The sequence below is a fragment of the Peromyscus leucopus genome, chromosome 1 (genome assembly GCF_004664715.2).
Source record: "Peromyscus leucopus breed LL Stock chromosome 1, UCI_PerLeu_2.1, whole genome shotgun sequence".
NCBI lineage: Eukaryota > Metazoa > Chordata > Mammalia > Rodentia > Cricetidae > Peromyscus > Peromyscus leucopus.
Genome location: NC_051063.1, coordinates 140,927,184 through 140,944,257, shown reverse-complemented (window position 1 = coordinate 140,944,257; position 17,074 = coordinate 140,927,184). Strand labels below are relative to the sequence as shown.

The window sequence follows — 17,074 nt, the reverse complement described above, 5'->3', positions numbered from 1 at the left end:
TGGATTTCAGGGTTTTACTATTCTAGTGTGCTGCCTTTATATGTTACTTGGTCTTTCTACCCTGCATCATTTATTATCCTTTATAAGTTCTGTATTTTAATGCTTTGATTATTGAGTTTCATGAGTAATTTCGCTTCTGGTTCTGTATATTTGGTGTTCCATGTTGTTCTTTGTACCATCATAGGCATCTCCTTTATATTGAGAAATTTTCTTCTATGCCTTTGACCTGCGTTTCATCTTTTTCCCCTATCCCTGTTATTCATAGGTTCGGTATATATTGCACAATGGACCAGAGCTTCTGGATGTATTGTGTCTAGATTTTTTTTAAGTTTAATATTTCTTTTGACTGAAATTCTTTCTTCTGGGTCTTATAATCTCGTAGTAAGGCTTGCCTCTGAGGTTTTTGTCTGACATCCTAAGTTTTTCATTTCCAGTTTATTTCCATTTGAGCTTTCTTTAGTGATTTTATTTCTACTTTCATGTCTTCAAGGGATTTCAATATTTCATTTAACTATTTCTATTTTCATGGTCACCAATAGGGCATTTATTCATATCCTTTTAAAAGGTCTTCAACATATTCATCATTTCTGTTTTTAAGGTCTTGCCTCATGCTTCAGCTCAATTGCATTTCTCGGGGCCTATTCCAGTAGGGCTGCTGGCTTCTGCAGGAGGCATATTGTCTCAGGTGTTCATGCTTGGGTTTTTGCACTGGTATCTATCTATCTGGATTTTTGATGTTTGAGATATATCTTGGTGTGGCTATCTGGTCTTGTCTTTGTTGGGTAGGTATTCCATTCTTTGGATGCTATTGTGTACTCTGGATCCTAGACCACTAAGGTGGCTGTGGGATCCCTGGCAGAAGGTGCTTTTGTAGGTCAACAGGTGGCACAAAGGAATGCAGATGGGCTAGGAGGAAGGGCTGAGAGGAGCTACAGGAAAGAGCTATGAGGACCAGGGTCCTCACCAACAGGCAGAGTCCCTAGAGAGTATAGGGAGGATAGGAGGAGGACTTTCTGCAGGCTGGCTGCTACAGGATCAAGAGTAAGTCTGCAGAGATTGGGGTGGGAAACAGGAAGGATAGTTAAAATCCCCTACCTGGGTCCCAGCCAGTGGCCACTGGCAGTAGGTCAGGGGTATCCCTGGTGAAAAGTGTTTCTGTTGGATCAGCAGCTGAAACAAAGGGATGGAGATGGCCTAGAAAGGAGGCCCTGTGATTTTTGTATTTTGTTTTTAACTGAAGAGAAATTAAGCATATGCGAGGATGGCTCATTGACCTTGGATCTTTTATTCAGATATATTGAATATATATACATATGCCTTGAACAATTCACTAGCACCAATGAATATTGTAATCTTAATGTATGAAGTTTTAATTTGTTTGACTTTATGTATATGGGTAATTTGCCTGTATTATGTCTAAGCATCACAGGTAAACCTGGTGCTCACAGAGGCCAGAAGAAAATATCAGATTCCCTAGGACTGGGGTTACAGGTGGTTGTGAACCACTCTGTGGGTGCTGGGGATTGAACTGGGGCTGTTGGAAAGGAGAGTGCTCTGAACCATTGACCTGCCTCCCCAGCCTCAGTGTTTGAATATTTAAATGACCCACTTGCCAGGTAGTACTTTCACCCTGATTGGAAAGCTATAGTGAGCATGGGAGGGCTGGGAAGGAGGGAAGAGAATGGTTATGTTGAAATTATACTTTAATTTCAAAAAGGAAAACACAAAGGCAATTTTTTTTTAAAAAAGCTATAGTTGAGTTAACCTTGCTTATGGTGTTTTATCATCTTACCATTAGCATCCTTAAGTAGAACACCACCAAATGGTAAGTGGAACTTTAGCTTGTGCCTTAGGTAAAGAAAAGACAATTGCACAAAATTATCCCCATTCAATTATGAATATGCTCATCAAAATTGCTTTTAAATATGTTTTGATATTTTTGTCCTATGAAGCATTGAACCTAGGACCTTCTCCAAGCTGGGCAAGTGTTCTACCACTGAGTTCTATCCCCAGTTCTCCTTTTATGCTGAGTCAGGATCTCCATACATTGCCCAGACTGGCAATGACTCATTATGCATCCTGGGTAGGCCTTGAACTTGTGATTCCCCTGCCTCAGCCTAAGTCTCTGGGATTATTGACCTGTGTGACCAGACCAAGCTAAAATAATGCATCACTGAATAAAGTTTTAATTCTCTTGTAAAGTAACTAGTTAGTACCATAGATTCCCCTTTCTTAATTCTTTCACATTAACTGAAAAAAATAAAAGCAGGAACCAACCCTTTTCTTACGAAATAAAAAAAAATGAACCTTGAGCAATTTTTCTGATGCTCAATTCTTGGATATTTAACAAATCTTCTGGGATATTCTCACACCGTGGTCCTAGTGGAGTACTCTACAGTCACTGCTTCTATTCCAAACCCATCCTGGATCCCTGCTAACAGACAGATCCAATGCCCCTCTACCCTCCCCACTCTGATCCCGAGACCAAGGCACCCAGCCCCTCCTTGTTCCTGCAATGAGAACATTCTCCTGCACCTCTCAGCTTGGTCCTCTGCTTTAGAGGACTTTCCCATCCATCCACAGTCACGATAGCTACTCCTTCCTGAGCCAGTTCAAACCCCTGTTTCCTAATGTTGTCTCAAACAGTAATCCATCAAAGCATCTTGTTCCTTTCCTGTGGCATTTGTGACTTTTCATTTTCTGTGCCGACTGTACAGATATCTCCCAAGAATTCCTGCACTTCTCCTACCACCATGTCTCTCTGGCCAGCCCTAACTGTACATATCACAGTCGTGCAAACACATCCCTAGCCTTCCTAATGGTTCGATGCTCAATGGGTGTTCACTGTGGCTGTCTAAGAAACTCGGAGAGTCAGACTCCAACATGAGGCTGTCTACATTAAAAACTTGCTTACTAACCAGCTACAGTACAGAGTCACTTCTGTGCTCCTGTTTCCTAATTTATAAATTTCCAAAATTAAGTGTGAAAGACTAAGTTATTAGAAAATTAATGATTTAGACTATTAATGACACTGAACTTGTCAGGTATGCATCCCTCGAGAGATATAAACTAAAGAAAAAAACAAAAAAAAAATGTACACCTAAATGGTCATATCTTTAAACAAACCCTCCCAAGTACAGTTCAGTATTATTTGATAATAGAACAATAAATTAAATAATTATTGGATTATAATTTTCAGTCATAATGAGAGTCATGACATTTAGAAATCACATTTATAATCTACATTCTATTAGAAAATAAATTAATTTGAAAAGGTCAATTTGTTGCAGGTGGACCACCTGATGTCAAGAACACACAGGTCTACTCTAGGATTTGGTCATTTTCCCAATCTATCAGTCAGAGAATTAAAATTAATCTCAATCAAATCAGTCGCATGGACAGCAGCAGCAGAGGCTGCACCCAGTGCCACGCCGGCGTCCCCAAGGCAACTAAGAGGATTACAGCCTTGGCAGGGCTACTCTGCAAGGCAGAGCCTGCTAAACCGGGCCTTTCTCTTGGTTGTACCACATGCTATTTGTATTTAAAACAAATAAATAATGTGTCCTGCAAGCTTTATGTCAACCTGTTACAAGCTAGAGTCATTTGGGAAGAGGAATGTCAACTGAGAAAATGCTCCAACCAGATTCTTGATTGATGATTGATGACTGAAGTGGGAGGAGCCAGCTCACTGTAGACAATGCCATCCCAGGGCTGGTGGTCCTGGATGCTACAAGAAAGCAGCCTGAGGAAGCCATGAGGAAGAAACCAATAAGCTACACTCCTCTGGTGGCTTCTACTGCAGTTCTACCTCCAAGTTTCTACCTTGAGTTTCTGTCTTCGTTTTCCTTCGCAATGGACCAAAATGCACAACTGTGAGCTGAAATAAGCACCAACAGCCCCCGGCCCAGTTGCTTTGGGCTGTGGTGTTTCATAACGGCAACAGGAACTAACTAGTAAGTGACGTAAACCTGTAGTTCCCCATCCCGCCCTGAGGACAAGTTCAAATCCTTCACAGGCCTTGGTGCTTGGCTGTCGGGGTACCACAAGGCTTGCACTACCCTACCCTTGTGTCCTTTTCTGTTTTATAAACCACTGTGCTCTGTTCCCTGCATTCCATCCACACTGGCCTCCCAGCCATCTCTGGAAGCTGACAGGCAAAGTCCTTTCTGTGAGCGAACCTGTGAACATACACGATCGATCCCCTGCCTGGAAATTTCCCCAATACTTACATTGCTTGCTCTGTCACCCCTTGAGTTCCCACTCGAGTGTATCCTTTCCTGTGCACCTCTCACCTTGTAGTCCTGGATACCTGAGGTCCACTTCCCTATACTCTTGGTGTCCCAGTGGTGGGTCTTTATCGTGCAACACTGGATATTGATTTTATTTTCGTTATCTTTCTGTATTCTCATCTCATATAAAACATGATATAAGCTGAAAGGGAAGAGGGAGCTCCCTGTGGTCAGCATTAGAGCACTCTTAGCTAAAATTGCCTGCCACACAGTGAAATTTCATCAGCATTTGTTAAACAAAAGAATGAATGATAGGCCATGGGACAGCTTGTTCCAGCACTGCAAAACTCAACTGCGGAGTCTGGCTTGTGTTTAAAGTAGGTATTGAATAAGTTATGTCTTTGCCATAATTTTCTAGGTGGGGAGGGATATTTTGAAAAAAAGAATCCATTAGTTTAGTCCAGTTGTTGTCTCCATAAGGGAGTCTACCACCCTTCAGTATCTTTGCCAATGTCTAGGGACATCTTTAGTTTTTACAACAGCAGAGGAAAACAGTACTACTATCACAGAGAGAAGATAGGAACCTGCTGGGCACTCCAAAATGTACAGGAAAGTTCCATCTAACATACACATGTTCTAACTTCAAACATCAACAGCCTTAGGATTGAGTAGTCCTGATGCAACTGGACATCCTGTCTTAGATCTGCTGAGCAGGGAGAGAAAGAGAGACAAAGTCAAGTAAGAAAGCAAAGCCAGAAGCTGAGACCACAGAAAAACAAGCAAATGTACAAAAGTTTGGAGGTTTTACGAACAAAGAAAAAAGATCAAGGGTTTCTAAACTATCAAATTGTACTCACATGTCAATGAATAAAATACAGTGAAGATTAATCTATTAAAAAGTGTAAAGGGAAGGAAGAGGGAGAAAGAAAGAGAGGAGTGAGACAGAGAAGGAGAGGGAGAGGAAGGGGAGAGGGAAGGAAAGAGAGGAGAAAAAGGAGAGAGAGAGAGAGAGAGAGAGAGAGAGAGAGAGAGAGAGAGAGACAGAGAGAGAGAGAGAGAAACACCACTCTGCTCACATACATATACACTGAATTGTAAAGGATGGATGCTTTGGTTTTGTATCATCTCTCTTTAGACTTCTTTTAAAGTGTGTCCCATATTCCTGCTCCATGTATTCTTCCAGGAATATCTGACAAAGCTGTAATAAAAAAGGGGGGGACCCCAAACTGCCATCTCCTCTCTAGGAGCACTGCCGCCTGCCACAGAGAGCTCAGAGCATTTGGCAGGGGCCGGCTGCAGCAGCCAGCAGCTGCTGCATGCATTTTCTTGGAGGAGCATCAGGGATATGAGAACTTGGGGAGAAATTAACCAAGCGATCAAAAGCAGATGAAAAGATATTAAGAGGTACAGTGTTCCCCTCCATGTAAACATTATGGGAGTAAGATGAAGCTTGTGGTTAGAACATAGAGTGAACAGCTCACAAAAATGTACAAATAGCTTTGGGAAAAAAAGTGTGAGGGAAGAAATCAACTCTCATATTTTGGTGAACCCATAACGACTGTATAACCAATTTTATGAATGGATGGAAAACTGAAATGCTTGCCTCTAACAAGTTCATTTGATACATATTAATGTCCCATCAAAAGGGAAAAGGTGGATATTAAATAATAAATAAATAAAAAGACAATTATTGGCCACCTTTCCCCCTTCATTCTCATAAAGGCATTCTGGGATGCTTTCTCTGCTGCATTTTGTATGGTTTATTATTATTATTATTATTATTATTATTATTATTATTATTATGTTTTTCTTCTTTGTTGACCTTAACCAGATGATTGAAACCCTCTTGATTTTCCAAGGCATATCTTTACTTTCTTCCACAAAATGCTTAAAGTCTGAAAACAGACATAACAGACAGGACTTTGGGGAAAGGGGTCTTTAAGAGAACTGAGAACAAAGGTGCAGTCACCGCAATTAATCTTTAATGAAATAGACAGGGAGGTACTAAAAAGAAATCAATGCATAGTCCTCACTAGTCTGTGGAAAATCTGATCAGAGAGCAGGATCCCTTGAAATCAGACAGGAAGTGCCATCCTGAGACGGGATGAAGTCTGAGAGTGGGATCGAAAGATTGGCCAACATGTCTGGTTGATTAAATAAATATTAGACTGACACAGAAAAGGCTATGTCTCTTTGTACCTAAAATATAAAGAATTAATACTGCTCTCCATTGTAGCTCCAAGACTGACAAAGATAAAATTACTCTAGGCCATGGAAACTCCGACTTACAAATTGTTGATTAATGGAAAGGACTTACAGACAGCAAGGGGATGGCCACTTTTCCAAGAAAATCCGGAGCTTTATCCCCATCCTCATCAAACACTGTCACTTCCAAAACGTCGTGGATATCTTTAATAGGGCTGAAAGAGGAAATATCAGGTATTATACACAAAAACACACGAGTGACGTCCGCTCCATGAAGATCTGAAAACACTTGCACTAATTAAGTCTGTGTGTCCTCAGAGTATAAAACTACCATTTAATTAAACTCCAAAAATTAAATCAAACTGACTGTATTCCCAAACCTTCCATCATGGAAGATTCAGATGTGCACATGATGGGAGAAGTCAACTTTCTTCCTGTGGCATTTTCCACACATGTGTGCACTCAAGGGTGGTACTATTAAAGAAACAGAATAAAAAAAGAAAGAGAGAGAGAGAGGAAGCAGAGGAAAAATTCAGGGGATTGCAAAGTCACTCTGCAATGGGAAAAGCAAAAATTACCTTTGAAATCAATGAAGAGAAAATGTGAGGAGAGATTGTTCAAGTGTTCAAAGCAGTCACTGCTCTTGTAGAGGACCCAGGTTCAGTTCCCAGCACCTACCCTGTAGCTCACTCCTGCCTATAACCATAGTTCCAAGGGATTTCACAGCCTTTTCTAGCCTGTGTGGTCTTCTGAATGCACATGTGGTGCACATAAGCTCACACAGGCATACATACTTACATACCTACATGTATACATAAAAATAAGCAAATAAATATTTTTAAATATTTCTTTAAAAAATGTGGTAAAATTAATTATTTGATGAGGTACACAGAAAGCCTTTCCTAGTTGAAACATAAAGTACCAAAAACCCCAAATGCAGTTTTAGAAGCACCTTTTCTTTATATTGCATAGAAACCAGGCACCACGGACAATGAAAACCGGAGCCATGGCTATTGTCAAAACCCTTGTATCTGGCAGTTGGCTGATGTGTCTCCAGGTAAATCACTTCTGCTAGACCATTGAGGGACTTGCTATGCATACCATCAATTGCACAGGAGGCGAATCTGGACTCTTTCTATTCTTAAGCACAGACTAAGCATCAGTTTTGAGTGGGTGAGGCATCACCAGGTCACCCAAGTCCAATAGGGACTTCTCTTAACAGGCAGGCACCTTGAAATCTAAGACAAGCTGGGAAACTAAACATACACAGCTTCCTAAATGCCCAAGTTTGATGAAACACACAGGGCAGTCCAAAGGAGCCAGCCACTCTGGTAGAAGGGAATACCAGGAGCCACTGGGAGTCTTTAAGGATTCATAGATAATCTGCATTTTCCAAAAGATTCTGACAGAATACAAATCTTCATGCATTTAAAATAGTATCATAACATTTAAGTGCTTAGAATTTAAGACAGGACTCCATTTGTAACTTTTCTTAACCTCAAAATAGATTAGTCTGGACATCTATAAGCTTCCATCTATCCACAGATTAATTTAGTCACTAAAAGATCTACTTTATAAATGTCTCTGAACAGTCCCTTACAGTTCCAAATGGTCTTTTCTATTATTAAGCCATACTATAAAATGAAAGGATAAAAGGTTTTTGGAAGAGAAAAAACAATAAAATTCGCTCTTTGCACATAAAACTGGGTGGAAAAGTTCCCCTCAGGAGCCCCCAACCTTCCCCACACACACCAGGGATAATTGCTCTCTAAGTAAAAGCTGCTCCTTGGATCCCAGAGCATGACATACTTACAATGTAAAAACTTTGTTCCACTCAGGATTGAGGTTTTTGTAAATGGTGTGTGTCTGAAGTCGGTCATTGCCCAACTCCAGCAGGCAGAAAGGATCACTCTTCCCTGGAAAGAGAACACAGACAACCATCAAAGGCCAATGAATCTCCAAAGGGACACTGCAAATTGAACAAGAGCTGTGTGCTTTCACAATAAAATTGTGAAAAGAGAGAAGACCAGGGGGGAGGGAAGCTGCTTCCCCGGCAGGCTTTCTGGATCCACTTTGAAAACTCAGTAAGTGAGGAAAGCCCACCAGTGTTCAGTCTTTAACTTATCAAGGGATCCAGACTGAAGAGCACCTGAATTTTCACTCTGAAAGCCAGTAATCACAGCTCTCACAGGAGGGTGCCCAGGTCTCCACGTGAAAGGGTCCTCAGTTCCTTGTGTGTCTTTAAAACGAACTCAATGGCAAAATAAAATAAAATAACTCAATTAAGAATGGGCAAAAGACCTTAAAAGGCATACAAACTACCAAATGTGAAGAAATACTCAACATTACTCATCTTCAGGAAAATGCTAATCAATGCCGCGATGATATATTGTCTCACCCACTTAGAATACCTGTTACCAAACAGGCAACAATAAGGCTGTAGATGTACTGAGTGACAAAGCATTTAGCATATACAAGGCACTGTACTTCATGAAAACAGAAACAAAGACAAAAATAACAAAACCCAGAAATATCTGAGGGAAAGGAAGTCTTATTTATATGTTAGTGAGACAATCAGTTAGTAAAGCCATTTTGGATGAACAGGCTTCCTTTAAAAGCTACACATAGATCTGTCATCTGGCAGCAATTATATATATATATATATATATATATATATATATATATATATATATATCCAATGGAAATGGTTTCAACCTCTGTAGTATTGTGTGCATCACAGCACTCTTCATAATAGCCAAAAATGAAGACAATACAGGTTTCCATCAGCTGACAAGCATAGGAAGAAAGTGTGGTACATATAGACAACAGAATAATATCCAATCAAAGGGAGGATTAAACAATTAAGAGGATTAAATCATGCCATTTGCAGCAACACAAATAAGCCTGTAGGATAATACATTATGTAATTCAATCACAGAAGACTAAACACTGTGAGGTCTCATTTATACACAGTATAGATTCAATCACGAAGTAGAGTTGGAACTGGAGAGCTGGTTCATCAGTGAAGATCATTAGCTACTTTTGCAAAAGACTTGTTCAATTCCCAGAACCCACATGGCAGCATACAACCATCTCCAGTTCCAGGACATCTGATACCATCTTCTGGCCTCCACAGGTATCAGGCAACCAGATGGTGCAAAGACATGCATGCAGGAAAACACTGATACATGCAAAAAGTAAAAATAAATCTCAAAAAATAAGGAAGAAGCATAGTGACAGAGTGGTTAGAAGAGGCTAGAGACGGAAGAGGGAGGGGTGGTAGGAGAAAGATTTGTGCACAAGTACAAGGTTAAGGTTGGACTTGAGGGACGAATGGAATGCAATGTTGGTGTTCTCTTATATAATACTGTGACTTCCGTTAATAAAATTGTATTGGATATTTTAAAAGAGCTAGAGAAAAGGATTTTGGATCTTCATATCCAAACACATGCTAGATGTATGAAATGATAGACATGGTACATATGCTTGATTTTAATTATGACACCTCGGACATACCACACTCTAAGACGCAGCTATCATATGTCAGTTAAAAGCTTACCACTGCTACCTCCTTAAATTTTCTTTAGTCAATATAGATAATTATTCTTCTGTAAATGGAAACCAATGAAAACACCAACTTCCATGAGGCTGTGAGAAGACAGACAACAAAGTACAAAACGGCTCTTGTGAACTGAACCTCTGCGCTAGGTGAGTAAGTAGACATGACCGACATTCTCTGTATGAGACTCCATATGCTAAAGTTGGTGATGCTGTGAAACCTTCAAAGTATAATTTAGTAAGTAAGGTCAGAGCTTATTTTTTAACTTAAAATTTTCATCTCACAGGGCTAGAAGGGATGAAAATCTGAGTTCAAGTCTCTAGAACCCACAAAAACCTGGGCAAAATAGGAAGCAAGGGCAAGAAAATCCCAGGAAGGTTCTGGACCAGCTGGCCTGGTGTGCAGTGGCAAACACACAGACACACACACACACACACACACACACAGACACACACACACACACACACACACACACACAGTCTAAAACAAGGTGAAAGGTGATATCTGAGTACTTGCACATAAGTACACCATACAAGCACAAGCATGCATGTGTATGTGCACACACATACACACACAGTGACCTCACTCCTCTTCACATCTTATCTTCTATTTTTCCATCTTATATTCCTCTGTTCCCCCCAAAAAAACATACATAAGAAGCAAGGACACCTCAAATCCAAAATCTGCTTGACAGCCTCTAAGTCAGAAGCCATAACCTTTCACAGAAACTGGCAGGAAGGCCTAAGATTGAGTCAGTCAGGGGAAGAAAGGATGACTGTAGCCATGTGACATTAGCTTGACATGATGGGGGGTTAAAAACAGAGTTCTGTCTAACAGACAGCATGGTAGAGGGCTTAAAGATAGATGTCCCTCTAACAGGTGGCTAGGACCTACCACAGAGTGTCCTCAGGCCTCCTGAGCTCTTAGCCAACCCTTCAAGTTGCTGAACTTACATCTAATTCTCTTAATAAATAGCCAGGGGTGCTGAAGCCCTGCACATCCATGTAGAGCTTAATTTGTCAGAGAGCCTGACCTGGGTATGATTAAAAATTAAAAAAGAAAAAAGTTAAACTGTAGAAGCATGGATCAGAGTTAGTATTTAACAGAAGAACCCCATTGTACTGACTCATGACCTGGACAACTCAGGAGCCTAGAAGAAGCCTTTTAAAGCCAATCCCATAATTTCAGTTGCCCTTAGACGGATGCATTAATGGGCATAAATGGAAGCGTCAGGGTCCTCAGCTTCGAACAATTGGAAGGACCTGTATCCACTCCACAGAAATATAATAAAATAATACCAGCGTCCTCTGAATTCCTGAAAAAGCCAGAAAACCAGGCTGAAAAAAAAAAATGAGCTTAGCAAAGCCTGGATTGGCCTCTGCTTCACCAGGATTCTGGCCCCAAGAAGCCATTATTTTCCCTAAGCCCTGGCTGTGACTACGACTGTGATCAATTCTGTCTTTGAGGCTTTCGTGAGTGAAAGTGGCTTTGACCTGTTCTCTAAGCATGGGGTGCGAGGCAGTCCAAACACAGAAGGGGCAAGCAAAATGCCACCAACACAGACATCCACCCACATCCAATTTTGTGGACTGGTAGTTGGGTTTCCCCTGGCAAAGCCTTCCATAGAAGTGTAGGAGGAACCTGCTGGGGCGGGAAGACACACTTCCCCTTCAGCACTGACAACGGTGAGGAAGATATCGGCCCCGGCTGACATGTTCAGGTGCAGCAGCCCACCCCCTCCCCAACCTGAGCTCCAACAGCTACTTAACCGTTTGTCAGACCATTAGTAGGTGTCAGCACCGCTCCTCTGGGGACAGCAGCATGACATGCCATCAGCACTGGCTCTGGGGAAAGCACCTGACACTTTTAATGAAGGCCCTGGGGTTGGTACACAGCAGGGCAGAGGCGCTACAGTCCTGCAGAGGCACAGGTGGTCTCGAGCTGTGCCCGGCTCTCCTGAGCAGCCCTGTGCCTAGCTGTCCTAGCTAATGAGGAGCACGCTCCTCTCCAGAACCCAGGAACTTCAGTTATGTGTCTCCAAGGAGCCTACTGTACCAACTCTCTGAAGATGATTCAGTCAAAGCTCATTAAAATGCTGCATTTATTAATATTACAGTATAAACAGGCAGAGAGAAGAGGAAACAAAGGCATGACTGTGCTTAGAGACTATTTTGTGGACACTTTGTACATTAGTTTCTTTCTCTTGCAAGGTTTCAGAGGGGAGGATGCTCTAAGATGTAAATGATGAGTATTTTTATTGAGGACAATGCTTTCTCATAAAAATGGGCCATCCAAACATTTCCCAATGATACTAAGAGAATAATGGCAGGACAACTGAAATTCAGACATCCTTGAGGACATTTTACTGCCCCCTACTTTGCTGTCAAGCTTCTAACTTATCTCCAGTATAAGCAGATGTACATCACCATCGCATAGTCATGATGTTGGTGGCTCTGGCTCATGATGAAGTATCACTCAATAATTCTTATTTGGGGGTGCCAACTTAAAATTCATCTCTATTCCTTTAACAGTAGGTGGGAACTTGGCATTTCAATAGTGTCTGTCTTAGTTAGGGTTGCTATTGCTGTGATGAAACATCATGATCAAAAAGCAAGTTGGGAAGGAGAGGATTTATTTGGCTTACACTTCAGCCTTGCTGTTCCTCACTGTAGGAAGTCATGGCAGGAACTCAAACAGGGCAGGATCCCAGAGACAGGAGCTGACAAAGAGGCCATGGAGAGGTGTTGCTTACTGGCTTGCTTCCTATGGCTTGCTCAGCCCACATTTTTATAGAACCCAAGACCAGCAACCCAGGGATGGCATCATTCCTCATGGGCTAGGCCCTTCCGCATTGATCACTAATTAAGAAAATGCCCTACAGCTGGATCTCATTGAGGTATTTCCTTAACTGAGGTTCCTTCCTCTCTGATGATTCTAGCTTGTATCAAGTTGACACACAAAACCAGCCAGGTTGGTACCAATCATTTGAAAGCAGTTTCCTGAATATTTACTCCTCACCTAGCACTGTCCAGGACACAAAGCTAACCAAGCTTCCACATGCAAGGACTCTCCTCAGAGGAAGAGATTTTGTAGTTAAAAAAAAAAGTGGGTCCTTACTGAGGAGTTATGAACAAATTCATCAGGAAGGTGTTTGTGTACATATACATAGAGTTGGTTTACCCTATCTGATGGGTCTAATGAGCATTAATCATATATGTAATTATGCCTGTGATAGCTTCACCTGTTTGAATAGAGACAACTCTGTCACCATTTACACACCATCCCCATTGTAACAGGCATTAGTAAGTCAGAGGTTAGTTAATGCATGTGGGAGAGTATGTGTACATATTACATGCACAGATTTATAAAGTCTACACATTTTATGCAAGGGTGTTGAACATCCTTAGATTCTAGGACTATGGCAGAAGTCATTTTTCCTTTTAATTTTACCTCCATGTTCCACCCAAGTTCCAAACCATAACAGCATCCTCTGAACTTGCCTCACCCCTCTGCAGAAGTCATACTCCTCACAGCTGCCAGAATACATCTCTGTTAGTCTATATGGGATCACACCACTACTCTCTCCTCACTTTTCCAATTTTCTTTGTCTGACTCTCAAGTGATCTAGTCCCACCTCAGACAATAGCCTCCTTCTCCCTCCAAGTTCTTCTACAGGATCTACTTTCTAGTCTCACTTGATCTCTTCCAGCCTTGACAGAGCTCTTCAGGCTTGGAGTTGGGAAACACTGGGCATTTGTTTCTGCCATGCCAGCTCCTTCTCAGCCTCTGCATCTCATCTAATGCATCATCTGCTCTGGGACACTGTCATGTGTTCATCAGTGAGTCTCACACTGACCTGAGCAGCAAAATTATAATCCAACAACTGTTGCTGAGGATGGGAACCAATTCCGACCTCTACTACCATCAGAACACCACAGGGGCTCACTCAGCAGAAGCACCTACTGAAATAATTTAGGATGTGCTGTGAACCCTGCCTCTAACACCAAAGCAACTTATGCTTGCTCAATGGATGCCATGCAAGAGCAGGATTCACTGGCACGTGTGGCAATATTAAGTTACAATTGGCAAATCTTCTACATCCTCCCAAACTTTACTTCAACTGAAGTCCACATTCTTTGGCAGACAGTTGAAATGGACAGGCTGCCAAAGGCAGATTTATATAGTTTTTAATGTGTTTTTCAAAAGTCCTCAATTTGGGCTCAGCTGTCCAGGAGGATCTCATGAAAATTAAAAGCATTCAATCACTACCATGAAGCTTCTAGAAATTCCAATTATAGTCATCCCCCTGAAAATAGGGCATCCTTAAGAGGAAAAGTATTGCTATGGATACAGCTCCCAGAGACAGACAGTGAAAATAAACCATAAAATGGGCATGTGGGTTAAAATTCCCAGTGAACAATAACTACAGGCCTGCTCTTCTGATACAAGTGGATTTAAAAAGAAAGAAATAAACTAAATACAACAAAGTAAAATTACAGAAATGCTTCAAAAGTCAGTATTACAACATAGGACTGGAAGATTTATACTCTGTACCATGAGGTTTCAATGCAGTGTTTTAGTCAACAGTTTTGTGTGTATGTGTGTGTGAAGGGTGTTTTTATATATAATAAAAAGTTGATGAGGCCACAAATGTGTTTTATATAGATAAAATTACTATCCAGATTATCAAAATGTGAAATGCCAGTGTTGGACAGCTTAGCATGAGAACTTCCTTACTGTGAAACTTTTTTTTCATTTTATTTTTAGCAGATAACAGGAACAGAAATAACAAGAATAAAACATCCTATGGTGATCACTGTATGTTTCTAAAAGTGAATGAAAAGCTAAAAGTAAGTGATTAGAATGCTTAATAATTCCAGGATTATCCAAAATTAAGGCAGATTATAAACAATAGGTTAAGAATACAATTTGACATTTTCATAAGTCAGCTACACATTAATAAAGTAAATGTAATAAATAATGGGAAAAAATCATCTACTGAATAAAAAATATAAGCCAGGCATGTTCATTTAGGTTTTAATTTAACCCTAAAAGTACCCATGAGAATAGGAAGATTCACAGTGGACCCAAGGCCACTGTGGGAGAACCAACTAATACCTGGTGATATATATATATATATATATATATATATATATATATATATATATATATATGCCATTCCATAATAAAAAGGGGGTTTAAATGAGAAGCAATGACCACAAAAATCAAGGGCAAAAATACATGCATTGGTTGTCATCATCAATAAATATATCATTGAACTGTATAGGCTTACTCAGGTATGTGATTTAGGCATGTGGGAAGGGCCTAATGAACAGAGGCTGTTAGCCAAGTAATGGCTGTTCATCTCTACATTTACATGTGCCAAGAGCTCCTCCTAATGGCACATCCAAGGAACCAGCAAACTGAGTTCTGCTCCCTGATTCAGTAAGGTCTTCCCTGACATAAATGGCACACACTATCCTCTACATCAGGAATTATGCAGTGGAGGAGGATGGAGAGAGCACAAAAGAAAGACACAGATTCCACCTGCAGATCTCATGTTCCTAGGCGTCTGCCCACCTATTGGAGACATTGAGTGGTAAATGTTTAAAGTCACCACACTGCTATGATGCCAACTTTGCTTGGGATGAGGAAAACTTCAAAAATCTGTGGGGAAGGCAAACTATACTCCCTGGAAGGCAGCAGTGGCATGGAATCAAATGCACTTAAGCACCCTAGATCTGCATTGGGTCCTGACACTAGAGCTAATCCGCTTATTCATCAAATGAGGCTATGTTGATAACAACTTGCATTTCTTGCTCAAAACATGTTTTCTTTGGCATTCCTCTGACGGATACCTATGGAGATCATTTAATTTAGCAGATACTTGGGAATCTTTTATAGTCCATGGTTGGTATTTATGACAAAATACATACAAAACTCTCAAGAAAGAAAGAAATTCATGGTGAGATTGTTGAAGGACAAATAGATGCCAACAATGGGTGAAGATTGTAATTCAAGGTCTGCCTCGTCCATTGTCTCAGGTAAACTCCCAGATTCTCCTGCAAACCATACAGCTCACCAAGAAGATAGGATTGCACTGAGTTCCTACCTCTTCTACCTGGTGACATCCAGAGGGTTGGAGTACTAGAATAAGGCACTGGGAGATATAAACATCTCATCTACTTGATCTTTTAAAGAAGAGGAATAATAAAACTCATGAAAAGAAAGCTTAATTAACAGGAAGTAGATGTGTATGAGAGAGGAGTCAGGAATAGGTGTTGATTCTCTACCTGTGTGTTAGGCAAAGGCTATCCATTAATGGTTCCGTACACTGGCATATGGAATTGACTACTCAGGGTATACAACCTCACCATTATATGAGGACTCTCCTGAACAGTTATATCGTTGTGAGCTGAGCATGAAAGAATGCTCCTGCATTCCATCACTGATCTCACTCAATTGTAAAAGAAGTGTTTTTTAATGGACAATTCTGGCTAAAAAATGTTTCAGTTCTCACATGCCTTTCTACTGATGCACTGCATACTCTATTATCTTTGTATAGTCTATGAGACATGTTTGCATTATTCTTTAACTTTATCCATGCATTTGATAAGCCCCTGGAGAGATGAGAACATGCAGCACTAGTCTAAGTTGGGGCCTCCACTCTTGCTGAGGAACTGGGTGGTCTTCCCATGTTGTCAGCTTTGTCCAGGGGGAGGAAAAAAGGAAAAGAAGCTTTCTGCCACTCTTTTAAGTCATTTGCTTATGAGTTATTTATTTTTCTCTAAAAAGGTGAGTTTTAAGTAGAGTGAACAATATTTATCTTATCAAGCATTATACACAGGTCTGTTTGCCTTGAATAAAAAAAAAAAAAAACAGTCCATCATTTGTTTTAGGAATCAAGGTTGTGGCCCAGTTACTAAGGAAGTGATGACATCAGATTGCATAACCTATTACTTTAGAGTACTAGGTTACCCTAGGCTCAAAGAATTTGTGATATAAGCTTACAAGTCTGTATGATAATACAGACTCCTCATTAGAATAACTGGGATATCCAGAGCTGATGTTAGCATAGACC

General features: G+C 40.7%; 1 protein-coding gene across 4 annotated transcripts in view; it reads right to left on the bottom strand.

The window, feature by feature from the left end:
• Positions 1-17,074, bottom strand: part of Mctp2 (multiple C2 and transmembrane domain containing 2) — a 279,955-nt gene that overhangs the window by 98,615 nt on the left and 164,266 nt on the right. For all 4 annotated transcript variants that reach the window (XM_037198675.1, XM_037198670.1, XM_028880331.2 and 1 more), the window contains 2 exons: positions 8,248-8,350; positions 6,547-6,649 (listed from right to left, as the gene is read on the bottom strand). In XM_037198675.1, coding sequence (XP_037054570.1) covers positions 6,547-6,649; positions 8,248-8,350 — 206 coding nt within the window. The remainder of the gene's footprint in view (positions 1-6,546; positions 6,650-8,247; positions 8,351-17,074) is intronic.